The 27583-nt window shown below is 46.4% G+C and overlaps 1 protein-coding gene across 3 annotated transcripts in view; it reads left to right on the plus strand.

Moving 5' to 3' along the window:
* Positions 1 to 26602, plus strand: part of CRTAC1 (cartilage acidic protein 1) — a 182958-nt gene extending 156356 nt beyond the window's left edge. The window contains exons 8-15 of one of the 3 annotated variants that reach the window (XM_027857066.1): positions 4054 to 4190; positions 7912 to 7994; positions 11857 to 11957; positions 12427 to 12595; positions 22968 to 23113; positions 23784 to 23826; positions 25218 to 25361; positions 26340 to 26602. In XM_027857066.1, the coding sequence (XP_027712867.1) occupies positions 4054 to 4190; positions 7912 to 7994; positions 11857 to 11957; positions 12427 to 12595; positions 22968 to 23113; positions 23784 to 23826; positions 25218 to 25361; positions 26340 to 26515 (999 nt within the window). In that variant the 3' untranslated portion in view covers positions 26516 to 26602. Of the gene's footprint in view, positions 1 to 4053; positions 4191 to 7911; positions 7995 to 11856; positions 11958 to 12426; positions 12596 to 22967; positions 23114 to 23783; positions 23827 to 25217; positions 25362 to 26334 lie in introns of all 3 variants that reach the window. The other 2 variants (XM_027857072.1, XM_027857080.1) reach the window with 2 other exon arrangements.
* Positions 26603 to 27583: the final 981 nt, after the last annotated feature.

A 27583-nucleotide genomic window follows, 5' to 3' on the forward strand; every position in this document is an offset into this window, starting at 1 on the left:
GCGTACCATCTCCACCAGCCCTACTGCCAAGGTCAGGCTGGCTCCTTTTCTGAGTGAGCTTCACACCACCCTGCATGGGCCCTGAAGTCACCTCGCTTCACTCTCCCCTGGAAGGGCTCCATAGCCCTAGACCATGGAAGTGTTACCATATGTTCTTCATCTTTTGTTCAAAGCAGCCATGGTCTGTAATCTCTAATATCCCTTTGACCTCTAAATTCTAAGATCTTTTTGAGTCCGACGGCAGCCACCATCATCTTGGGAGTCTACCTCCCTCATGTTAGCTCCCTCTCATCAGGAATAGCCCGTTCTCTTTATGGGTTTCAAAGCCCAGGCTCCTGCTGGACCTTCTCCTTCATTCCTGCCCATAGTTCTCAGCCCATTAGCAGGACAGAGATGACCAACCTGTCCTATGACAGATCAAACCTTTCTCAACTCAAGTTACCATCTTTCCTTCCCACATCCCTATATTCTCTTTGACAACTCATCCCTCAGGAGTCATAGCAAGGGGCTGTCCTATGGAAGAGGTCAGGGATGTTACATGGAAGGAGTAGATTGCCCTGCTTTGTCCCTGGGGGCAGAACTAAGAGTTTTAGCTGGTAGCTGCAGAGAGGCCAATTTAGGCTTGACAGAGGAAAACCTTTGGTAACAAGTAAAGCAATCCCAAAGTCAAATGGCCTGCTTTCAGAAGTACTCAGCTTCCTCGTCATTGGACATCTTCAAGGGGAGGCTAGACCAGCTCTTCTCACCGATGTTCTATAAGTGATTCCCATTCAGGTACAGGTTGAATTTCATGGTCTTTGTGGTCTCTGGTCTCAGTTCTGAGATTCTAGGACTTCCTAATTCTATGACTTTCCATAATCCTATTATCATAATTTCCCAGCATCAAAAATGCTTTAAACATTGAAGGACAATGACAGATGCTTCCCACCAACAGTAAGAAAAGGGTTGTTCCTTTCAGGGTGCAGTGGACCCTTTCAGGTTCCCCAAACCTAGGGCCAAAAGCATTTATCCTGAAGTCTGGTCATCTGCCTTTGCCTCTGACTCCTTGCCAGGACAGGGTGGAGACAGAGAAGCTTCTCAGCAAAGTTCCTAGAGTTCACTGGAGAAGACCCTGGACAGTCACATTTGCCTTCCCTGGACCATGCCTGCAGTCTGACAGCACAGGATATTGGCCCCTTCTGGATTCATAGTTAGAAGGAAAGCCAATGCTCTCTGGGAGCTGTAAGAACAGCTGGAGTTTCTTAGACTCATTTCTTTTATTTATCCAATGAGCATTTATTCAGTGCCTACTATGAATGAATGGGAAAGCATTTATTAGTCAATTACTATGTACAAAGAGATGTACTGAGTGCTGGGGATACAAAAAGAAAGGCAAGATGGCCCTAGCTTTCAAGAGGCTCATATTCGAATAAGAGAAGCCAGCACATAGCGGAAGGTTCAGCTGCATGCAGGGCAGACGGTAAACATGCAACAGGGTTGGTTGTAAAACCCAGGCTTTTGGAGGGTGCAGCAGTGGGGCAGATACCTAAACCCAGTGGTCCTAGACCCCTGGGGATTCAAGGACAAAAATGAAATCCCCTTCTCCATGAACTTATGTTCTATTGGGGGAAACATGCACACCTATGAATAAATACAAAGTAAATACAAAATCATTTCAGGGGGTACCTGGAGGCGGTCCCTGAGCAAAGCTAGGAATTTTAAGAAGTAGAACTGTCTTCCAGGCATGAGGGCAGCCTGTGCAAAGGTGTGGAGGTGGGAATTTGGCTGGATTATAGAGTGCATGAAGAGTAACAATAAGATATTGAATTTCCAAGTTCTAGGAATGAGGCACCAGTGCAGAGGGAGACCCAGGCAGCCCAAGGGAGAAGGCAGAAACGAGGAGATGAGGAGAAACAAGACGGATATAGCTAGCTGCCTCCTATGCTTCCCCAGGCTCCCGTGGATTCTCATAGCCTACTCCTGGCTGGATGAAGCATACCTTTAAATCAGCCTCATTACCAGGCTCATGGGGAGTGACCTCTTTCTCTGGCCTCCCATAACAGGGGGCTGGTCTCTCCGAAGTGGGCGGCTTGCCAGCCTCATCAGCCACTGGCTCATTACAACAGTCATCTGAGAGACCAGTGGAGCAAGAGCCTGGGGAATGGCAAGAGGGACACCGTAGGACTGCCAGAGGGCACAAAGGGAGTGTTTGGAGCTCAGCTCCAATGAGCCATGTTGTGAGGCTGGGAGTCCTCCAAGGCAACAGGCCGAAGGGCCCTCACTCCCAAACTGAAGGGTCATGGAACCCAAACTTTCCTCTTATCCCCAAAGGAAAAATTCCTCTCTGGGGTTAAGTGTCCCTTTCTTCAGTGGTATAAAGACTCAGCCAGCTTAGAGGGGTCCCACCCAGTTATTCTGGATCTGGGTCTATCCCAACCTGGTCATGGGCTGGCATTCTTTCATCTGTCTACCCACCCAAAAAGACATTTCTGAGCACAGTGAACCTCAGGGAATAACACAGCAGCGGTAGGATGAAAAAAACACTGAACTTGGAGTCATGGGACCTAGGTTTGAATCTCAGCTCAGACACTCATTCCCTGTATGACCTTGGGCAACTAAATTAATGTCTCTGAGTCTCATCTTTCTTATCTGTAAAATGGGCAGCTAGGTATCAAAATGGATAGAGTGCTGGGCCTGGAGTCAGGAAGACCTGAGGTCAAATGCAACCCCAGTCATGTACTAGCTGTGTGATCCTGGGCAAGTCACTAAACCTCTGTTTGCTTCAGTTTCCTCTTCTGTAAAATGGGGATACCAAAGGTGGTAATAGTTGTAAAGCATTCAGCACAGTGCCTAGCATAGTATGTGCTATATAAATTAGTATAAGTAATAATTACTATTTTTAAAAGCTATTGTTATTAAAATGGAAATAATAATGTTGGTGTTATTTCACTGTTTTACTAGGTTATTGTGAGGAAAGCACTTTGCAAACTTAGACTCATTATACAAATGTTGGTAGTATTATCAATAACAATAATAATGATTCATTTTTGTTATTAATAATAAGTTAGTTATGTATATTGTTAATTATTCACAATAATTAACATTATCTAATTAAGGCAGCAAAGAGAAGAGCTGAAGTCATCAGGTCCCACGCACGTATACTTGTAGAGGCTTAAAACCCTCAGCTAGAGGGGAGAAACTTATCCCTGGTGATGCAGGGGAAGGGAGAAAATGGGAGCAGATCCCTTTTAAACCTATGTGTGGGGGTTGGATACAGAGCCAGACGAAAGAGGGAACTTGTTAGAAAGAGCCAGGCGTCCCCATCCCCCAAATCATCCAAAACATAAGATCGTCAGCATCTGTGGTCCTGAGCACCACCAGCAGAGTTAAGCAGTACTTGCCTCTAAGTGCTACTAACAGCCCCAAGACATGGACAAGGGGGAAAGTAAACTGGGGAGCAGAAAAAAGGAGAGAGGGAGGGAGAAGAGCAAGAGAGACATAAGACTGTACAGGGAGGAGAGGAGCAGAATGCTTTGTTCTGTTGACAAGCTAACAGCATGAGAAGGTGTCATGGCATGGCGGAGAGAGCCCTGGATTTATAATGAGACCACCTGTCACTTGTTATCCACATGACCATAAGCAAGTGACTTCATCTCTCTGCCTTCAGTGTATTCATCTGTAAAATGGGGACAATTAGACTAAATACTTTCTAAGATCCTTTCCAGCTGGTCATCCTACGATCTACAACATCCTGAGAGCAAATCTGAGCCTCTCCAGGTCCACCACATGGTGGCCATGCCCAGGCTACTGCTGGTAGTAAAATAAGAGAAAGTATTCTGGGTCAGGACTATCTTATTTCCTTCAATTCAACAAATATTTAGCAAGTGCCTACTGTTTGGAGTGTATACCCTGGTCTCTTGTTGTCCAATGCCTTCCCCAAAGTGGGCTATTGGTAAATCTTTCTTGATTGATTGATTGATTGATTGCCCTGGGTGGGGTGGGAAAGGGCAGATTGAAGGGTCCTCCCTAGCAGGAGGATCTCCTGCTTCTCCTGACCTCTCTCTGTCTGTCCAGGACATCGCCACTCCCAAGTTCTCTATGCCATCCCCAGTCCGCACGGTCATTGCTGCTGACTTTGATAATGACCAAGAGCTGGAGGTTTTCTTCAACAACATTGCCTATCGAGGCTCTTCTGCCAACCGTCTCTTCAGGTAGGCCCTTCCCTGGGGCATCTGGCCTCCCACCCTGCACCCCTGCAGGGGCATCAGGGAACAGAAGGGCCAATCAGTGAGCTGGATGCATGAGCTGGATGCCAGGCTAGGTAGAAGAGATAGGACTCAGAAGAGATGTAAGCGTTTCAAAGAATGGATGAGAGACAGAAGGTCTTGTAATGGGGAAATGGCATGGTACTGCATAGCAGAAAGAACGCTGAATCTGGAATCTGAGGACCTGAGTTCATATGTGACCTTGGGTAAATAACTTAACCATCCTGGGTCTCAGTTTCCTCATCTGTAAAATAAGGAAATTGTGGGGCAGCTAGACAGCACTATAGATAGAGCACCAGCCCTGGAGTCAGGAGGACCCGAGTTCAAATGTGGCCTTAGACACTCACTAGCTGTGTGACCCTGGGCAAGTCACTTAACCTGGATTGCCTCCAAAAACGAAACAAATCTAAAAAATAATAATAATAAGGGAGGTCGTACTAGACGACCTCTGAGGTCCCCTCCAGCTGGGGATCTGTAACCCTGTGGTGAGATATTTAGAACCTTCTGGTTCCTTGGTCTTTGGTCCTAAAAGAGAAAAATGAATGTTCAGGAACCAGTCAAGGCAGGGACCTTAGGTATGAAGCCACAGCTTCTGCCAAAGAAGCTGGGTAGTATGGTAGATAGACTAGACTTGAAATCCTGCCTCAGACACTTACAACCTCTGTTACCCTTGGGCGAGTCACCTAAGTTCTCTCTGCCTCAGTTTTCCCATCTCTGAAATGGGGATGACAATAGTGCCTGCCTCTGAGAGTTGTTATAATGAGATAACTGCAAACCCTGAAGGGCTATGTAAGTGCAGCCTGGACAAATAGGGCAGAATGCCGGCATCCACATGCTGGAGGCAGGAAGGACTTTAATGGTTTAGAAGATTTAATGGTTGAGAAGGTGGATGCTGGAGGAAGATTGTAAGCATTTCTGTATCACGGTGAGAGAGGAGGGTGAGTGTTTCCTATGGGAAAAGCAGAAAATGAGATGTGTTTCTACAGTCCTGAGAATCAGCCCTACTGCCCCTGGGTACCAAGAAGCCTGACCTACCTGCTACTTAGTAGGCTAATGGAGCTCCAGATTGCCCTGAACCCTGACCAGACAAGCTCATGGGGCTCACTCGGCTAAGGAAAAGGGAAAAGACCAGGAATGGAGAGGCCAGGGTCTGTAGGTTCTGGAAATTTCCCAGATCCCTGACTCTGCTCCTCTGAGCCCCCAACTGCCTAGCCCAGGAGCATGGCCAACTACTATTAATAAAAGGCGAGAGCTATGACTAAGCGTGTTTTAAAATATAATTATTAACAAAGCATCAATCCTGACTGGATGTAATCACCCCCTGAAGGCACCAGATTTACTAATTAGGTGCCTTGCAAAAAGCTTATTCACGACTTCCAGATTAATTGCAGAAGATCAATTGCTCGTTAACAGAGACGTGCTTTTCTTCTCTGGCTAATAAAGTGTCACTTGCCAGGGGCCCCTGAGCAGGGAGAGGTAGATCTCATTTGTTTCTCTCTGGCCCCAGAACTCAAGTTCTTTTACTATTCTTTTCATGAACCTCTGCCTTTCTCCTTCTCCCACACAAACTCTGCCCTCCCCCACCTAGCAGCAAGCACCAGTCCCAATCAAATGCCCAGATACCACTTCCTTGACCATAGGGAAGGTTGAAGGGCATCAGGCTGGCTCGGGGGCTGGCAGGGAACAGGTTAAGCACATGGCTGCCCACGTGGGTGAGTGTTTACTGCAGTCCTGGAGGCTTTGCCCCTAGCTGTGGCCTGGGAGACAGTTGCCTGGTAAGCGGCTGTGCCCACGGTCCCTGTGGCAGATGGTTGGGTCCTGAGCACACACTGTTGAATATGAGAGGGTCTAACAGCTGGGGCCACTACACAGCTGGCTGCCTGTGGCAGTTTTAACCCCTTCCAGCACCACACTGCCTGGTCTTCTCACCTGCCCCTTTCACTGGACAGAGCCCTCTTCCCCCATCCACCAAGGCACTGGTCCACTCTCCTTGGTCCTCCAGACCCTGCATGCTCCAGGCAACACTGAGGGTCAGTCCTCCTTATCTGCATATTTGAAGGTTACTTTTTGAGGGCTCTTAGACTATAATTATAGTCTAAGAGAGGAACAGAAATGTATTCAGGACACAGGTGACAGACTGGTCAGAGTACAAACATCCATGAAGGAATTAGGTGTGTTAAAGATTCTAGCATTGTGTACATAGCTAGTCCAGATATGTCCCTGGCAAGCAAACACAAACACAGATATGGTATTGTCGCACTTTCTCAAATTACATGCACAGCTCTCATATGTGCAGGCTCAACATGGACCCTTGGCCAAATACACATTACGTGAATAGAGACGCAGACACACAAAAACACATTCCCTTCATCACAGATACAGATATTCCAACAGAAAACTCAGAAGCTCAAGGGACCCAGCCAGTGCTAGTCCCCTTCCTCTCTAATCTTCGTTAAAAATGCTAATGGCACCAAATGAATCCAGGAAACCTTTTTTGGCCCCATCGGAGCCTTCCAGGGGCTCTCAGTTACTTTCTGGATCAAATTCAGCAGTATCCTCCAAATATGACCCAGGGGCAGGTTTCTGGTGGCCCATCCACTGCTTTCTGTCCTCCTCCATATTTGCTGTATACATCGGGTGCCGAGAATCTGGGTCAGTAATCATAGAGAGGGAAAGACTAGGGGGAAGAGAAGAGAAAGAAAAATTGTGTGGACAGCTGTCACAGCTTGGCCCCCTAAATATAGTAAGGGAACGGGAGAGGGACACCCCTGTGTAAAGAGTATAGGGTTGGGTGCTTTCTATTTATGTGGCTTCATTATGAATGTGCCATTAAGGAAGTCACTTCCCTCCTCCATCCCTCTGTAAGGGAAGGGAAGAACTCCCTACAATCCCTTGGGTCACTTAAGGACGTCTCTCCCCCTCAGTCTTCACTGTCAATCAGCTGTCTTTCCCCAGGCAGTCTACAAACCATCCATTATGAAAAGGGAAAAGCAACATGTGCAAAAATAAATGAAAATCCATCAAAAGAGAGGAGTAAGAAAGGCCACAGTATGGAGGCAAAGCAGAGCTGAGGTGTGCTGTGTGGGCATTCCAGGCAGTGCCAAGAACACCGTGGTTCTCAGTAAATATTCAGCATTAATACCTGCTGTTCACGGGGTACAAGGATGAATGTTTGTGCTCTGGTCCTGGCAGTTCCTAGAAGAAGCCAAAGCATTGCTCTGCCCCAAATTCACTGTGGGACCCTGAGCGGGTCATTTCCCTCTCTGGGAGTCAGTTTCCTCAAATGTAAAATGAGGAGGTGCTGCTAGATGATATCTGAGGTTCGTCCCTTCAAGGCCTCTGGGATTCTTACTTTTCCTGATGAAAAATTAGGAATGAGGGGAGTAACTGGTTGCAGAAAGGGAGCATTGACTAACATGAACAAAATGGAAATTATGGACCCTCCAGTTCTCAAACTTTTTGGGTCACGGCACCTTTTAACAATCCAAGGAAGCCTAGGATAATGTTTTTTCAATGCATAAAAAATGCATAAGATTACAAAGGAAAGAACCCAAAAGTTATTGAAAGTAAGGGTGCCATTTTCTTTCCTGTCTATCCACAGACCACAGGTTAAGAACCCCTGCTCCAGAGGCTAGTCCTTGATGCTGTTTTCTCTCTTTCCTCACAGGGTCATCCGCAGGGAGCATGCTGACCCCCTCATCGAAGAGCTCAATCCTGGAGATGCCTTGGAGCCTGAGGGCCGGGGCACAGGTGAGAAAGTATCCAGGCATTCCCTGGTTCACCCTTAGCTCACCCCTGTCCACATCTCAAAATGAAGGTGGATGGTAAAGTGTAGCTCAAAGTATGGCTCTCCCCTACCCTCCTTGGCCCACCTAGTCAGGATCACAAAGGAAAAGGGGCTGGGTGGGGGAGGGGTGTTGAAGCAGCTTTGGCATCTATGGTACAGAAAGAAGGAAGAAGGGATTGCCCATTCCTAGGATTCCAGGGCAGGAGGTAGGAGTTGGTAGGGTGGAGTTTTCTATACTGATGGTCATTGACAGTGCAGAGGCACCTCTGTGGAGGATGGAAAAAACAGAAAATGGCGGAGAGACTCCAGGCCCACTTCTGTTCCTTACATGGGAGGTTCTGCAAGTTCTGAGTCCCTCTATCCCTAGGCAGTGGTGGAGTAGGAAGACCACTGGACCTAGAATCAGGAGAGTCCTAGGTCAGATTCCACCACTGATGCTCACTTAGCCGGGTCACCCTGGACGATCCCTTCATCTCCCTGACCCTTAATTTCCTCATCTGTAGAATAGGAATAATGATGAGACCTACCTGAAAGCCTTGTTGTGAGGATCAAATAATACACTACCTGTAAAGTGCTTTGCCAACTATAAATGGCCGTGTAAATATCATCTCTTATCAGATGTTATTACTGGGTCTGAACAAATAGCTCAACAAGCCAGACCAGGGAGGACTGGGGCTCCAGGAACTAGACAGAGAATTCAAACTTGGTGAGACAACAGCATAAGATCATAGATTTAGAGATGAAAGGGAAATTTAAGGCCATCTAGTACAATCACATCCTTTTACAATTGAGGAAACTGAGGCTTTGAGTGATTATGTGACCTGTCCAAAGTCACATAGGTGGTAAGTGGTATTTGAAGCCAGTTTTTCTGACTCTATATTCCACTGCCCCACAACGAAAGGGCCCCTGAATCTAGGAGGGGAAAGGTGGGGGGCTGGATGGTGCCTGAATGCGCAGCCTTTCCCTCCTCTACCCTCAGGCTAGTTGGGGCTGTGACAGCCTGGTTCTCAGCCAGGTGGATTTCACCTCCAGCAGGCCCCTGGGCAGATCCAGGTGGGCTTTAGCTCCTGGCTGCAAGAAGGATTTCTAGCTTCCAGGCAGCACCATAGCCATTCGCTCCTTCCCCCAGTCAGCTTGACGAGCAGCAGCTGTTAATGAAGGTGGTGGGTGGGCAGGACCTTGCTTGGTTTTTTGTTTGCTTGTTTGATTTTTAGTTTTAGAAATAAATGTATGAGGTCATTTAGTAGAGGAGAGCAAGTTGAAAAGAGCAAAACCGATTTATATTTATATTACAAATTTATATTTATATTACAAATACATTCTATCTTATCATATATTAAAAATACAAATATATTATATTTGTATTAGATTATATAGGCTTCATTCAAGAGTGCCTGCTCATGAACCAGTACACAGTTAAGCAGTTTTGCCTAGAGGGTAACTCTACCTTAGTTCTTGACATCAGGCTTCTCCCTTGTCTGTTGTGATCCAGCCCCGTCCTTTATCCTCCCAGGATCAGGGGCAGTTTCAGTGTGGGGCAGTGGAATGTGGAGTCAGGAAAACTGGGTTCAAATCCTGGCTTGGCCACTTACGTCCTGTGTGACTTTGGGAGGGTATTTGACCATACCATAAGGGCAGAGGCCAATCAGTCAGTCAAGGAGCATTTATTAAACACCTACTGAGCACCAGCTGCCAGCTAAGCACTAGCGATACAAAGAAAAGCAAAAACAGCTCCTGCCCTCCAGGAGCTTATAATCTAATGAAGAAGGCAATGTGCAAACAACTCTTTACAAACCAGATAAATACACTCTAACATGGAGGTTGTCTGAAAGAGAAGTCACTAACATTAAGGAAGAATGGGAAAGGTCTCCTGCAGAAGGCGAGCTTTGAGCTGAAACTTGAAGCCAAGAGTCAGAAATGAGGGTACCTAGCGTCCCAGGCATGGGTGATAACCATGGATTATGGATGGAGTACCACATGTGATGAGCATGTAAACTGGATCTTAAGACAGCAAGGTGGTGTGGTGAATAGAGTGCTGGACCTGGAATCAGGTGAGTTCATCTTTGTGAGTTCAAATCTGGCCTCAGACACTTAGTAGCTGTGTGACCCTGAGCAAGTCATTTAACCCTGTTTGCCTCAGTTTCCTCATCTGTAAAATGAGCTGGAGAAGGAAATGGCAAACCACTCCTGTATCTTTGCCAAGAAAAACCCCAAATGGGGTCACAAAGACTGCACAACATAGCTGGATCTTAAGAGTTCATGGAGGAAAATAAAGTGTAAGAAGACTGGAAAAGTAGGCAGGGGCCAGGTTATAAAGTACTTTTAAATACCAAGGAGAGGATTTATGCATATTATATTCTGGAGGTAATAGGGAGCCATTGGAGATTATTAAATTGGAGATAGGGTGCCATGGATAGGAAAATAATTTTGGCAGCTAAGCAACTTGTCAATACAATGAAACCTAGAAATCAACCAATGGATAAAAGAGACTTCTAGCTTGGGCCAACAAAGGGTCATTTTACAGGTCAGCAATACCAGTACACTTTAGCAAACATTTATTATGCACCTGCAATGTGCAAGGCACTCTGTAGGAATACAAAACTAGATATAATACAGACTGCTCTAAAGAAACTTATGATCAAAGAGAAGAAAGACATGAGGAACCATGTTACAAGAGAAAAGTCTATAAAATGTTTAAGGAGAGAGACTTCACTTCCACCGGGAGAACCAGGGAGTAGGTTTCAGGGAAGACTACAAGGAAGAGTTGAGCACCTGAGTTGAATCTTAAAATAAGGAAAGGACTTTGACAGGTGAACAATCGGAGTAAAGGAGGCATGAGTAGTTGGAGGATAGGATAGCTCGATTTAGCTGGAGCACTTGTGAGGGAGAGCTGGAGATGCAGGTTGAAGCCAGATTATGTGGGGCACTGAATGTCAGTATCAAGAATTAATATTGAATTGAGTAGGCAATGAGAAACCATTGAGAATTTTCAAATAAATGGGAAGGGTATCAGGGAAGTTCACTAGGAAGATTTCCTTGATTGTGGGAAAGAGGAATTGGAGAGAGAAAAGCATAGAGGCAAGAAAACCGGTTGATTCACAACTCAACCACAGGAAGATATTCAAGACAAGGTCAAAGAGTTGGGGTTACCAAAATCAACAGCCTTTAGTGACTTGTTAACTATGGATAAATTTCTGTCTCATATGAGTATTGGTGACTCTCTGGCATTCTCTTACTAGGGCTATGAGGTTTGTTTTAATTATGGTTCTGTTGACACCTCTCATCCATTCTGCTAGCATGGTTCGCAGACAGCCCCCCTTCTATACCCAAAGGCCAATCAATGCAGTGGGGGGCAGGTAGATTTCACATCCAACAAATCCCCACCCCACGGCCAGGACCAAGTAGGACAAATCAAGTACAAGATCAGAGCAGAGCCAACAACAAAGCTGGCTTGATACTGAGGCCTGAGCTGTGCCTTCATGGGGTTCTTCTATCTCACTGGCCCACAGGATTAGCTTGGTCCCAGGGTCTGGGGCAGAGTTAATCCCAAATGAAGATTAAGTTAAGGTTAAATTAAGGTTAAGTTGAGGTTAAGTAGCCTCATCAGGAAGGATACAAGGGTAAGATGTCAAACCATTTCAAAGGGACCCTTATCCCCAAAAAGAATCACCAGCAAGAACTCATATAGTCTAGTTGTCTGGAACCACTTTTTTGCCCTACCTTTATGTACAGTCTTTAGAGCTTAAGAGGTGGGTTTTCAGGCTCCATCTTTCTGTGCTCTGGCCTCCTCAACTTGGACAAAGAGCTAAGTCTGTGTTGTTACAGGGGGCGTGGTGACAGACTTTGATGGAGATGGAATGCTGGACTTGATCCTGTCCCATGGAGAGTCCATGGCACAGCCTCTGTCTGTCTTTCGGGGGAACCAGGTAAGTAGGGGACTGACCAACAGAGCCCATGTCAGATGAGATCTCATGGACTCTGGGATGAGTGTGAGAGAAAGAGTTAATGATGCTCTCTGGACCAGCTTGAGGAATCCTGTGACTTTAAGGGGAAAACCCAATACATTCAGACTCTGAAAAAAAAAAAAAAAGACTTGATCCTAGGATCCCTCCCACTTCTCCTCTTGCTGTGGCATGCTTTCTGCTTTTGTCCTTCCCTTCCTTTCCAGCATATCCTCATTTTGCTCTTCTCTATTTTCCTAGATCCTTCCCCTGTTCCATTTTTCCTTTTGCCTATTCCTTCTTTCCCCAGTTTCACTCTTCCTTCTCTTTTTTCCTTACATCTCCCTTCGATCTCCATACCAGGGCCCCGTGGCTATGTCCACGGGTTGCTACTAGTCTTACTCCTCAGAGTGAGGGCTCTTACTGGGCTTTCTTCTCTCCACCCTCACCCCAGGGATTCAAAAACAACTGGCTTCGTGTGGTGCCCCGGACCCAGTTCGGAGCCTTTGCGAGGGGGGCCAAGGTGGTGCTTTACACCAAGAAGAGCGGGGCTCACCTGAGGATAATTGATGGTGGCTCAGGCTACCTGTGTGAGATGGAACCCGTGGCACACTTTGGCCTGGGTGAGTCCAAACCACCTTTGCATAACACTGAGTGAGATCTGGGTTATAGCCTGGAGAGTAAAAAGGGCTGAAGGCGGGGAAACTTTCCTGATGAGGAGGCCACTTGGTGTACCAGCCTAGAAGTCACGGAAAGCAAGGTGGTAGAGTACAAAGTACTTTAGATTTGGAGTCAGGAGAAACTTGGGTTCCAATCCCAGATCTGTGCTACACTTGCCAGCTGGGTGACCATTGGCAAGTCATTTAACCCCTACGATCTGTTACAAAGGACCTCAAAGGCAATGCAATCCAATTCATACCCAATGACCTCTACAACATTAATTAAAAAGCATTTATTAAGCACTTACTGTGAATGCTGACCAGAGCCGTAACTAAGACAAGGTAGTGGGGTCTTGGCCCCGAGACATTGAATTTAGAGGGTTCTGACAGCACTTACAACGCATCTGAAGTGTGGAAAAATAGAGTTTATAGCATCTATTTAGCAAGAATAATTAGTTAAAATAGGAGCTACCGGATGGTGCTATTGTGATCACCACCCCTAGCACTGCATTTCTCCCACTGGTCTATCTCCCACCACACCCCACGCTCCCAACGGAAGATGCATTTCATACTGTAGTTTCTCTAGCTGTGGTTTGTAGTGGTTGTGCCAGGTATAAAAAATTCCTCTGTCATTGACAAGCAGTCATCCAATTTCAATTTCAGAACCTCCAGTGAGAAAGGCCTCTTAAGTCAATTCATCCCACTTCTGGACAGCCTGGAGTCTTAGAAAAATATTTCTTTACATCCACCTGAAATCTGCCTCTCTGAACCTCAGTTTCTCAAGCTGCAAAATGGGGATGATAAGCACAATAGCACTTGCCTCACAAGGTTGTTGTAACCCCTAGAGCAGCTATATATAAATGGGAGCGCTTCCTGGGGCTTAGATGTGCCAGCTAGATTTTCTTACAGCTGTTCCTTCTGTCATCACCCAGATATCTCTTGGCTCTGCTCTACCCTCGCCAGAACTGTGCTGCTATCATTTTTCACATTCCCTTGCTGACTAGGGACTTCCACGTGGCTCAGGAAGATGTGGAGGATGCCACATCAGTGGCTGGTTGACCCACCTAAGCCACAATCCATACTAAAGATCACAGATCTAAAGCCAGAAGGGACTCCAGAGGTCACTTCATCCGACCTCCTCATTTTACATATAGGGAAACTGAGGCCCAGAGAGGGTGAGTGACTTGCTCAAAATCACACATGTGACACATATCTGAGGCGGGATTTGAACCCAGGTCTCCTGACTCCAGTTGGTTCTTGCTTTATGTGCCTGTTTAAAAGGGCCTTTTGGCACCCCTCCTACCTCCTTCCCCAGTCTCTGCAGAGAAGATTGAGAGACAGTGTGATGCAATGGAAAGAGTACTAAAATTGCAGTCAAAAGATCTGGGTTCAAGTCCTGGCTTAACCCTTTACTTGCTGTGACCTAGGGCAAGTCATTTGACTTCTCTGAGCCCTAATTTGCTCATCTGTAAAATGGAGTTTATCATGTGGGAGTGACTCCCTCATGGAGTTGTTCAAAGGCTCAAATATGATAATGTACATAAAGTATTTTGTAAATACAGTACAGTATATACAGTATTATCATATATGCTATTATTATCATCAACCAATTATCAATTGTTATCAAAATAATGTCAATGTTGTCAACAAATTATTATTATCGATTGCCAATCATTCATTCACTGTATTCTTCCTTAAACTGGAGGTAGTTTGGTACAAAAGAGAAGCTGAAGGGTTCCTTCCCCTCAGTCATGCAGTCCCCCCTAGTTCTGTGAGCTCAGCCAGTTAAGCCTTTATTAAGCACTCATTATATACCAGGTTCATATATAGTTATGGATATAGATATAGGCATTTTCCTAAGCCCTGGGGATACAAAGAAAGACAAAAACATGCTCCTGCTCCTTCAAGGCGATCTTCCATTTAAACGGGATGGACACTGTCTAATCAATAGATCTGTTTAAGATATCAGGAGGAAACAGAAGATAGCATGGGATGGTTAGGCACTGGCTGATGGGGGGAGCGGGGTGAGGGAAGGCCTTCACAGAAAGTCCGAGGCTCGAGGGGGCAGAGCATTCCAGGCCTGGGGCACAATTAATACAAATGCAGCCAGGAGCAGCAATGAGGCATTTATGTACCTGGATCACAGAGTAAATGGAAGATTGTAAAGCCCAAGGAAGCAGGAAAAGCAGCAAGGACCCGCTTGGGAAGATCCAAAGGATGTTCATGGAGCCCCAAAGTGCACAATCAGGTCTTTTGTGCTTGAGAGGAATCGCTGTGGAAGCTGAGGAAGGATTGAAGTGGGGAGAGACTTGAGGCAGGGACAATTCAGGAGATGCTAAGAAGAATCAAAGGGTGCATTCCTGGCCCAGGAACTGATGCTTCCTCCCCACCCACACTGCCCCTTCCTAACCTTCCTCCCTTCTCCCCCCACCGCACACAAGGGCCCTGAGGCCAAGCACATTCCTTAGATTCAGAAAAACCAGGGCCCATCTCGGTGAGCTAGGCCGAATAGGCACTCTGAGGCTGAGTTCCTTTTTTTAGGAATGGGGACCCTCCGGGTCAGCTCCAGGCCTGGCAGCCGTGAGGCTCCCTGAGCCAACTTAGCAGACAGCAGTCCCCACAAATACAGATAGCAGAAGGTGTCCTTCCCAGAGGCTGTGAGGCCCATCATAAATCCCCAGAGCACTCCCTTCACAGAGCAGGCAGGGAGCAGAGGCTTCCTGATTGATAGAGACATAGACACTCTCATAGGACAGAAGGGGAGCATTGAAGGCAGGGATACAGATGGGGATGGGAGAGAAAAGGAGAGGAAACCTAGAGAAAAGAGGAGAGAGAATAGAAGCTAGGAGAGGCAAGAGGAAAAACAGGACAAAAAGCGGTAAAGAAATGGTGAGATGTCACCACGCCAGGATCTCTAGGCCTTTGTCCGAGAGAGAATTTGGAGTTCAGAATTACCGGATGTTGAGATGGAGAGTGAAGATGCGGCTTAGGGCTAGAAGCAAGGATCAGGAGGGGAAATAGGAAGGAAGAAAGGAAGGAAGAGTGATGGGCCGAAGGGATGAAAGCAGGAGACAGACAAATTGAACATTTATTAAGCACTTACTGTATGCAAGCATTGGGAATACAAAACCAATCCCTGCCCTCAAGGATTCTAATGACGGGAGAGAGGATATAAAAGGGATCTGAAAAGCTGGGGGTGGGGAAGGCTCCAGATGGTCAAGAGTGGAGCCAGGTTAGGAGTGAGACAAGCAAGTGCTGGACAGGAATTTACTAATTGAATAAAGGGGCTGCAGGAGCAACTGGGGCAGAGCCTGTTTAGAAGATTTCAGATATTAATTACATACCAATATCACCCAGATGTGGTACGGGGTTATTCCTTTCCTTGGATGGAACATTCCCCACCCCTGCCCACCTCCCACTACCAGCTACCCAGCTGGCCCACCCCTTCACATTGCCCTGGGTTCTCAATTCCTCCAGGTCCTATGGCTGCCAAATTCCTCTCCCAGCACCTTCTGGCTGGAGAAGGATGAAACGAGCACCCTTCCTCTTCTTCACCACCCCTATCCCCACCAGCCACTTGGCCTACAGTCCTAAGTCAGGTCGATATTGGTATAGGATCATCAGTGGCGTTTAGTAGCCAAAAAGATTCACCACTGGCCATGCCAGCAGCTGCCTTCCCCCATAGTGAATTCAGTCTTATCCGCTTTTATATTGGAAACAGAGTGGCTTTAATGAAACATAGTGGAAACAGAGATAGATTTAGAGTCAAAGGACCTGAGTTTGGATCCCTGGCTCTGCCACCACCCATGGGACCACTGGACTTCATTCTCCGCACCTCAATTTCGTCATCTGTAAAGTAAGATCGTTAGGCTGGGTGACTTCCAAGGTCCCCTACATCTCTCAATTTAGGATCTTAGATCTCTTCCTCCCAAATCTTTGACATCTCCTGGAACTCCCTGAAGCCTAACTCTCTCCTGAAAACACCTCATCTCTTGGCTACCCCTTTACACCAGCTGGCTGTTTCTTCTCTCACACCCCCTGGCACACAAGGTCAGAAGGAGAGGCTGATATAATCCTTGCTCCCCACTGCCACTTTCAGACCCTCCCTCTGCCTCCATCACTCAGCAACCCCTCTCCTTTAAAGGTCATTCTGTCCTAGCCAGAGCCTTCATATCATGTTTGCATCTAAAAGACCTCCAGGTCACTCATTGTCCCCAGGAAACTCCAAACTTTACACACCATCTTATTTCTCCCCAAATTCCTGCCTCCTTTGAATGCTCTGTCTCACAGTTCCTCAGCCTTCTCAACTCCCATGACCCCTGTCTCCAGTCTTTACAAGTACTTTAGACATCTGCCTTTCCCCTCCCAACCATCACCCCCACAGAGGCACACTCGCACGCATGCATGAGTGTGTGCACACACACACAAACACAAACACCCTGGCTCAACTGAATTTTCCCCTACTGCCCCAATTCCTAGTTTTGCCTCTGAATGAAAAATGCCTACATTGAAAAGGAGGTAAATAGAAAATACAGGACCAGCCAAGGCAAAAATGGGGGAACCCAGGCCTGGCAGTAGAGAAAATTGTGATTTCCAGACATTTGTTCAGTATCAGGAAAGAATGCTGCGATGAGGAAGGAATGGCAAGGATGGGGGAGGAAGGAGGAAGGAGTGGCTACAATTTATGGAGAAAATTTGGAATCTCTCAAAGTGGAAATGGAGATGGTTCTCCAGGCCCTCCCAGGGCAGCTTCAGGGAACCACCCTCCAGCCATCTGACTGTTAGACTGAGTCTGATGTTTGAAATCTTGAGTGATTAGTACCCTGTCCTCTCCTGCTCTTCCCATCCTCAGAAATTATTTCAAAACCTGTTGTCTCGTTGAAGCACAATGAGTGTGTAAAGGAACATGTATGCAACTGTATTGTGTAGTTGTGTTTTGTGCATGCGTTCACATGTGCATTGTACTATGTGTGTTATTTTTATGCATGTTATAAATATGTACAGATTGTATGGTGAGCATGCTGGATGTGTCCATGCATTCTGCATATGTAAACCTGAGTAGAATGCTGTTGTGTGAGGCTGTTACGCTGTCCATGAATGTGCATTTTGCATATGTATCTGTATGTTTCTATGTTGGTCATCTCTGTGACCCTTCTGTGACTTGAATCCTGTCACTGTTCTCTCTGTGTGCTGCAGCTTGTCTAAGAATTCCCCTCATGGGGTTCACATCTTTGAGGACTCTAAGCCACATTATATCCATGGCTCCTCATCTTTGTGCACAGCTTTGTTGATTTAGTGAGTTTAGTCGTTCTTCAGAAGTCCCCCAGCCTTCTTTCTGCCTTTCCCCTCTGGACTCTAATTCATCCTTCATTTTGAAGGCATCTAGTCCCTTAGGGCACCCCAACTGGCTTCTCCAGGACTAAATCTAACTGGATGTGATACTCCAACCCTAGAATACTTGGGGGCAGGGAACAGGGGTCTTGGGAGCACCTCTTTTGAGAGGAGGATTCTGAAGGACAATAACCTCTCTCTAACAAGCCTGTCCATCTCCTTTTGCTTCTGTACATCACTGTCCCCTCCAGTCTTTCTGGGACTTCTGCCTGCCTTAGACTCTGGATTTGGGATTTATTTCTCCCGTGTGTTCATTCGCAATATTCAGTCTGTTTGATCTCATTGGTTTTTCACCTCTGCCCTCATTTCTAGCCATGTCAGGATGCTCCTGGGGTCAGTGCCAATCACAGATCTATTAGCTTTCTGCTTACAGCTTGTGAAGAATTCTCTCTCTCTCTCTCTCTCTCTCTCTCTCTCTCTCTCTCTCTCTCTCTCTCTCTCTCTCTTTCTCTTTCCCTTTCACTCTCTCTCCCTCCCTCCTTCTCTGTCTCTCTTTACCTCTCTCTCTCCCTCCCTCCTTCCTTCTCTCTCTCTCTCTCTCTCTCTCTCTCTCTCACACACACACACACACACACACACACACACATACACACTATGGAGAATACCGCTTATTCTATATTCTGTATGGTTGTTTTAACTCCTAAGCTTCGGTTGCTGACTGTCCCTTGCTGTGTGGAGGCGGGTGGCTATTTGTTACCCAACACGTAAAATAAACGCAAATCATTTCCCTGCCCCCACCAATCCATAAGAAAGCCTTCTCTGCCCTAGAGATGTCAACACAAAAGGCCCCTTTTTGTCCAGGCTTTCAGCTCATTTTTTTTTTTTTGAAAATAAGACAGGGTTAGTATCTAAGCTGTTGGAACTCATTTGAGAAAAGAAAATTCAGTTGGACCCCCCCCCTATAAAAATGACTTTATTAAAGTGCAAAAATATTCCACCAACTATATTCCCACCATCTGTTTTGTTTCAAATTCTTCTGAAAAGAGCAATCCTGTTTGTCTCAATTGCCTTTGTCCTTTGTAACTGCCTGAGACTGCTCAGGGCTGCTCCTGATCTCCCCTGTCCTCTCTGCTTAATATCAAGGTGAGCAGTCTTCACTTGCTGCCAGCAGCAGGAAAGGCCCGCGCTGAGCCCTGTACTGAAGACTGCGTTCAGGGAAATCTGGGTGGCGGAGCCTCTATCTTAGTCCCCTGGGGACTCTTCCTTACCCTGGTGGCAGCTCTGACGTGGCCTCATCCAATCCTAGAATCATGGGGATTTAGCACTCTGGGCCATCTGGTCCCATCCTATCATTCCCCAACCTCAGTGAAATTATTTTGGGTTTATTTCATTTCTATCGTGTACCTACTTATCTGTATACATGCTATAGAATGGAAGCTTCTTGAGAGCAGGGACTCTGGGCTTTTGTGTATGGCCGGTGCCTAGCATGGAACCTGACACCCATTAGGTGCTTAATAAATGCTCCTTGAATTGAATATGGAGGAGGAAACCAAGACCCAGAGAGGTAAAGGGACTATAACTTCAGGTCACCTGGCAGGAAGGAACTAAGCCAGGATGGGAGCACGCCTCCCCCAGTTCAGTCATCTCCAGGGACTTCCTGTTAACTCCAGGATCAAATATAAAATGCTATGTTTCATTTTCAAAACCCTTCAGAACAAGGCCCCTTCCTACAGTTCCAGTCCTTCTCTATTTTACTCCCTCCTCCTTTTTTATATAGTCTGTGATCCCAGTGACCCCAACCTCCACCTCCTGACCCCATGTATTCACACAGTCTGTCTCCCGTTTATGGAAAGATCTCCCTACTCACCTCATCTCCTCGTTTCCTCCAAGATAACTCCAATTCCCAATGCTGCTGCTGAAGGCCTTTTCTCATCTTCCCTTTATGCTCCACCCCTAGTGCCTAAGACTCTTTCCACTATATGACACTGCCCCTTTGGCCTCATCAGAACCAATATCCCCAGAGAAGGTAGTAGACCACAGCTGCCCTCTGCCACTGCTGCCCTGCCCAGTGCTCCAGTAACTACTTTGCCCCTGCTATAATTCACATCCTGGTACCCTAGACTCCAGCCATGCTGACCCACTCCTATCCTAACCTTGCAGCCTAGGAAACATGGCACTACCTGTATCCTGGTGGGAGGCTAAGGGAGACGGAAAGAAACTGACTCCTTTCTACCCATCCTTTACACTATACAAGGAGATCCTGAAAATACTCTCAACCCAGGCCCTGGTGCTTAATAAATGCGTGTTGATTGTTTGATTGATCACCATTTGACAGATGAGGAAACTGAGTCTCAGAGGCGTTGAGTGACTTGCCCATGGTCACCCAACTAGTAAGTCCCTGAGGCAGGATCCCAGGCTTCTCCTGAATGTAATTCTCTCCTACTTTCAAGTTCAGAGCTTCCTCCACCAAATCTTGTCTAAGTTCACACAACCAGTGTGTGTCCCAGCCAAGATTCAGACTGAGATCTCCTGACTCTAAGCCCAACTCTCTTCCTGACTCTGAATGTTGCTTCTCAGATAACAAAGGTTTCCCCTCCAGTTGCAGTGGAAAGGTGCTGAATCTGAATGTGAGGGGCCAGAGCAGGTAACCCTTGGAAGATTACTGAGTTCACAATAAAACATGGGCAATATGATATTGTCTTTCAAACTGTCCTTTCACTAAAGGGCTCCTTGGGTGATCTTGTGGTGTCTTTGACTTCTTAACTGACACAGATGCTGATGTAAAAGAGAATAGTTGCCTATGCAGCATCGTTTGGGTTCTCTGAGCAAGGGACAAAATGTCCCAGTCTTCTCTCACGAAGGAAAAAACCCAAGAGACAGAGTTTCTGGGTAATTAGTGATCAATGTAATATTTAAGCTAGCTAATAATCAATAAACTGATGGTCAGTGATTTCTCTCAGCAGCCAAAGACCCCCAGTGGAGGTATCTTAAATACCTTTATGAAAAGGAATGCCCCTGACAAGTAAAAATCAACCCTGATTGGTACGACATCTAATGAGGAGATGGGCTAGAAGTCTTCAGCTCCTCCTGCTGAGAACCTGGCTTGATCATGTGCCTTAGCTGTCTCCAGTAATCTGGATACAGGAATTCATCTCTATTCATGCCACCCTGGTTGGTTTTCTCCTTCATGAGTAGGGTCACCCTAAACTCTAATGGAGGGGTACTTGGACAGGGGCTCATTTCCTTCAGGGTAAGAACTGGATTCTGTTTACAGTAACAGAAGTAAGATATCCTAGTTGGGTGAGGTCCAGCCCAAGATGGAAGAGCATGTTCCCCAAGGATTAGGGTTCATCCCAATCAGCCATGTGCTTCAGAGGCTGACCTTCCACAACATCTAGGCTTCAATGAAGAAACAGAGGAGAAAAAGCTTACATACTAATTTAATAACTGGTTATTAATATAACAGAAAGATAATTTCTCTCACTTATTAGGGGACCAGCTGACCTAGAAGTCACTACATAACCATGGCAGATGTCCCAGTCAATTCATATTGACTGTGGAGTATCCCCAGCTTTCACCCTTTAGCCCAGGCTCCCAAGGTTCTTGAGGCTGCCCTAAGAGGGTATATTAATTATAACCCCATCCTTCCAGCCCCATGAGTTCTTTTTCTTAAGCGTGGTTCTGTTCCTGAGTGCAAGGTTGGGTTTTAAATCCAAGAGATTTGAACCTACAGACACACGAGGTAATATGAGACTAAATGAGGCATAAAGTTCTGTGGATAAAGTGAATGAACTTCAGGACTTAGGGTCAGAAGACGAAGTCTGAATCTACCTCAAGGAAATTACTAACTGTGTGCCCCTAAGCAAATCTAATCTCTCTCAGCTCCTCATCTGTAAAATGGGTATAATAACTCACAGGTTGTTGTGAGGATCGAGTGAGATAGATGATCAATGTAAAGTGCTTTGCAAATCTTAGAGGTTATATAAATGCTAGCTGTTAGATTTGGCACTTATAATCTGACTGAGGAATCCTTAATAATAATAATAACTCCCATTTCTTTAGCACTTCGGGTGCTCAGATGCTTTCCTTATGACATCTCAGTGAGGTAAGCAGCACACATATTACTATCCCATTTTATAAATGAAAAAAGAGACTTAGAGAGGCCCAGGAACTTGCTCAGGTTCAAGTGGCTAGGAAGTGGCTAAGCTGGATTCGAACCCAGGTCTTCTGTCTCCAGGTCCAGTACTTTCTTCAGGATGTCATGCTAAATGGACTCATTATGCCTGTCCCCAAACGCTGTGTGTTTATTCTGTCCTGGTGCGGGGAACCTGCGGCCTGGAGGCCACATGTGGCCTTCTAGGTCCTTAAGTGTGGCCTTTTGACTGAATCCAAATTTTACAGAACAAATCCTTGGTTCTCCACCCCTGGGCCCTAGGACATAACAGGCACTTAATAAATGCCTTCAGCTTGGTGGATTCTCCTACGAACAAGGTGCCACTTGCCATACCAGCTTCCATCATACAAGCCACAATGGAATTCCTAAGTCCCCAGTCTCTAGGCCTCAGAGAGGCAACAAAGTCCTAGCAAACAGTGCTGGATTTGAATACTGACTTAGCCACTTACTACCCACGCGACTTTGGGGTAAATCTCTACCTTTCTCCGGACCTCAGCTTCAGGAAGTTTGGACTACATGCCTCTGAGGCCCTTCCGGCTCGAAGTCTATAAACCTAAGATCCTGGATCAAATATAAACTCCTTGAAGTCAGGTATTCTTATTTTTGTCTTTGTATTTTTGGTGCCTATCACAGTGCCTGGCACAGAGTAGGTGCTTAATACATGCTTGTGAATGATCGATATTTCATTCTGTATTCTTAAAAAATAGATAGGATCTGGTTGCTATTCCCTTAGTATCTTCTCCATAACAATTGTCTGGCAGAACGATTTGGGGCAGGAAATGAATCTTGTGTTTCTCTCCTCTGCTCTGTCTGTCCTCTCACACTCCACAGGACAGGACGAGGCCAGCAGCATGGAGGTGACGTGGCCGGACGGTAGGGTGGTGAGCCGAGGGGTAGCCAGCAACGAGACTAACTCTGTGCTGGAGATCCCCTATCCCCAAGAGGAAGATGGGCCGCTCAAACCAGCGACACTGGAGGTGGGCAGAGGGTCTAGGCCCCACTATGGTCTCACCTTCCCTAGAAGGCACTACTCACAGCCCCATAGAAGGGAATCCAGAGACTGTGGGCCCATTAATGGGCCCACAGCTAAAGTAGATACTCAGTTCTTGTATCCAAGCTATCCTATCCCCAGAATGAGCAAGCTTTCCTAGCAGGGACCTCTTGTGACCTTCAGAAACGAGACGAAACTTCTTGGCAAAATGTAGGACTCCTGGCAGCTCCTTCCTTGGCTATGAAGGCAGGAGTTCTGACCCTCTTGGCCTCTGAGCTGCAGCTGTGAGGTAGTAGCCTTGCGAATGCCTCCTTCAGGTCTCCCCAGCACCACAGGCTGGGGGGTGGCCAAAGGAGGAAGAGGAAAACCTAAAAGTTGGGTTTCCTAATTCTGACTCATAGATTCCACTATGGAGAAGGGGACAGAGCAGGAACTTGAGGTATCAGCAGTTGGATTCCTGAATCCCTTTTGGTCTAAGTACAAGGGAGCAAAAGACCTGGGAAGGAGGGAAGAGGCTGCCTTCAGGCACTGGACCTGAGCTCAGCTTCCACTTGATCTGGGGTGTGGATGGCAGCTGCTTTAGTGCTGCGACCAGAGAGGGCCTGGGACAGGGACATCGAGGCTCACTGGTGTCTCCACTTCCTCCCACCATGCAGTGCGGCCAAGGATTCTCCCAGCAAGACAACGGACGGTGCATGGGTGAGTTGCTAACAGGGCCCATGGGTCAGAGGATTGGGGGAAGGGAGTGACCATGGAGCAGGTATTTATTTTGGGGAAATAAAACATAAGGCCCCGTCCAGGAGTTCAAGAGTGAACGGGTGGAAGGAACTTGAGGAATGTGATGTTAGAGGAAAGACAAATCCATGATAGAAAGAACGAATTGATGCCCTAACTGAAACATATCTTGGCATTCAGGTTCAAACCAAGCAAAAGTTTTTAAGTCTAATGTGGGGATACAAAAATTTATATGGAACAGACCTTTTTCTCAACACGTTTATAATTTAATGGTGGGAGGTAGAGGACAGCATCTACATTTTAAATGACTATGTTACAAGGGAGATTCACTAGATGTGGGACCCTGGGAAAGTCACTTAATTCTGTTTGCCTCAGTTTCCTTATCTGTAAAATAAGCTGGAGAAGGAAATGGCAAACTACTCCAGTATCTTTGCCGAGAAAAGCCCAGTAGGGTCATGGAGAGTCAGACACAATTGAACAACAACAAAAGTCAAATGTAAAGGAAGGGTCTGGGCCACGTGCTTTGAAAAACTTTCAGGAGCAGGGAGGAGAGATCACTACAGAAAGGCTATGTGAAAAGGAATTAGAAAGGGGGGTTGTGGATATCATAATCTGGTCCAATAGTTTGTAGAGTCTGGTGTCACCATCATGCACTGGAAATGACCCACCTTCACCCAGCTGGTCATGTGGATTCTCATAGATTTTGAGCTGGAAGGGACCTTAGAGATCATTTACTCTAGGTCCCTCAATTTATAATTGAAGAAAGCAAGTCCCAGAGAGGCCAAGGGTCACACCAGTGGTAGGTAGCAGAGCTGCAATTTGAGACCAGGTCTTCTGCCTCTAACCAGAAGCAGCCTGACTATGGTGAACAGAATTCAGTGCATACAACTCAGTAAGCATTTAAGCATTTATCATGGCAGGCATTGTTTCAGGTGCTAGGAGTCTGGGCTGGGCATTATAAGGAAGCATTGGCCATATGCCCGATGGGACACCTTGCAAGGTAACCACAGGGCAGTTGGGTGATGAGATGGGGAGTCAAGGCCACTCTGAGATGGGATTACAGTATGGAGTAGTGGACATGCCATGGCTGTAGTTGGTAGCTGGGGGACATTTGTAAAAATGAAGAAGGCAACAGTAACATTCAGGCTCCTAGTGTTTGCCAAGGTCTTACAATAGAAACTTGGCAGCTTAGGATGCCCTGTAGAGTTCTTCCATGCAGTCGACACTCCAGAATTGTTTTTCCATTAGGATGATTGGCAGGGAGAAGGTGCCCAGCCTGGGAAGAATTTTTATTCACTGGTTCCTTCAGCTAGCATGCATCTGGTCTGCTGAGTGGTTCCTCTCTTCCTTTTCAGACACTGACGAGTGTATCCAATTCCCATTTGTGTGTCCCCGGGACAAACCAGTCTGCATCAACACCTACGGAAGCTACCGATGTCGAACAAACAAAAGGTGTAGCCGCGGCTACGAGCCCAATGAGGATGGCACGGCTTGTGTGGGTGAGTGGAAGACAGTTAGAGTCCCGGATGTAGCCCAAGAACAAGGGGAGGGTGGGACGGGCCAAATAAAGTCATACTGATTCCCTTAGGTTTGGAGATCCCTCATATCCAGGAATGCTGTACCTCAGCTTTCCTATCAGTTTGAAAAGATAAATTGAGGGTTCCCTAGATAATACTCCCTTACAAAGTAGTGAGGCATCCATCTCCTGGAGAAGTCATTGCCCCCTTGCCCTGTACTGAGAAGTCACATACACACACACACACACATAATTTTTGTTCTCATGGGGAACCCAATGTGCATTGGGCCAAGCTTGTAACTGAAGAGTTACAATTCTCTTCCTCAGACTAATGCTCCTGTCATTAAGTTAGTGATCCTCTTCCTACCTGGGAAATAAATTAGCTCTTGTTAACTTCTGTCTGAATTGGCATTTCTCTTCTTCCTCCCCTCCTCCTTCTCTTCCACCTCTCCCTTTATCTCTCTCTTGTTTATTTTTTTTTTCTCTCCCACTCCTTCTGCAGCTCAAGTGGCCTTTCTAGGTGGATACCCTTCTGCCGCCATCAGAATCTCTGAGTCTCTCTCTCAGGCCTTCTTTCTTTTTCTAGGCCTTGGACTTTGCCTTTCAGTTATATGCACTTTAATTCCCATCAATAAAGAAAGACTACCACCCTTTGTGAACCTGAATCCCCCCCCCCCGCCTGGTTCCCCCCCCCCCCCCCCCCCCAGTAGATACTGCAGTGTTCCCTCAGAGTCATTGAATGGACAGCAGGGTAGCCATCTTTGAAAAGGGAAAGGGAAGTTATGGCTATTTTTGTAAACAGAGTTGTTTGTGAATCCTTTCTTTGCATGTTTTCTGAGAAAACAGAAAGGGAAAATTCTCCCTCCCTCCCTTCCAAAACAGCCACGACAGTCCTAGTTCATCTGTATCAGTCTGTGTTGTAACCTTTCTCTTGTTTGTTATTGTTTTGCCCTTAGCAAAGATGGCTCCCAGGTGGTTGCTTGCTTCATTATAATGTATCATGTGCCTGCTGGTTTGGCCTGTGCTGTTTCTTCTTTGCCCACCCTGACTCCCTGGAATGGAGAACACCTTCTTGAGGGGATGGTGCTGGTGGAGGTGGTGATAGTGGCGATGAGAGTTGGGGGGGGGGGTGGATAGGGTTTCTTGATGAAAATGTTAAAATTTTAATCAACTAAGTCCTCCAGCCCCTCCCTCAGAGAACTTATGCCAATAAACTGTATGCTGGATATTAGCGGTGAGCTGGTGGAATTCCTCTGGGGCAATCAATAGATGATGCTTGAAACACTGTCTCCCACTTTGTGTTTACACCACACCTTGCACCCCAAATTCCATCCTCTGAATGATCACGGGATGTCATCCTCTCCATAATACTTTACAGTGAAGCCAAGTAAAGGAGTAGAGAAAATGTCACACCCAGGTCAGATGGTGACACGATGAATGAACAACACACAAGAAGCATACCTTCCGTGCAGGTCATTCACCAGCTTGAGTTCTAGACCTGGCTTAGCTTTGGGTTCCAGACCTGGCTCAGTCCCAACTTATGGAAAGAATATGGGAAGTCTCACCTCCCTTCTCTGGGCCCCAGTCTTTCTCTCTGTGAAATGGTAGGTTGTACTAGGTACTCTTCAAAGTCCCTTCAAGCTCTAATAGTCTATAATTTTTTGACCAAGAAGGAATGCCAACAAATTTCCAGATGCCAGTCGGGCCCCTCTGAGCACAAACAACAGTGGTAATCTGGGTGCAGACTAGCACGTGTACCTTCTGGGTAGCTGCAGCTCAGTCCAAGGAAAGGGGTTATAGAATGAGGAGATTGTGAGCTTGTAATTCAATTCAATTCAACATTTTTCTGATGTCTTGGTCCTCTTCAAGAATGAAGGACAACAACAACTCTAAAGCACCTACTATGAGCAAGGATTGGTCTGGGCAGGGAGTTTATAGGGCTTTTCTCCAGGGGAGGTGAGCAAGTAGGAATACAAGTCTGGCACCCCTAGTTTTTATAAAAAGCCTCACTGCAAATTTCTCTACTCAACATTTGGGGATGCTGAGGACTAGCCTACCTTCTAGGGCTAGACCTAACACATAGAATACTTTAATAATAAGTCTTCATCGTGAAAATTGCCATTACCTCTTATTAAATTCCAGATTTCTTCTGGGAGGGAGAAGGAGGGCGAGAATACAGTGCCCCAAGATATAATAAAATCACAC

This window comes from Vombatus ursinus, unplaced genomic scaffold (genome assembly GCF_900497805.2).
Source record: "Vombatus ursinus unplaced genomic scaffold, bare-nosed wombat genome assembly UNPS02000749.1, whole genome shotgun sequence".
Classification (NCBI taxonomy): Eukaryota; Metazoa; Chordata; class Mammalia; order Diprotodontia; family Vombatidae; genus Vombatus; species Vombatus ursinus.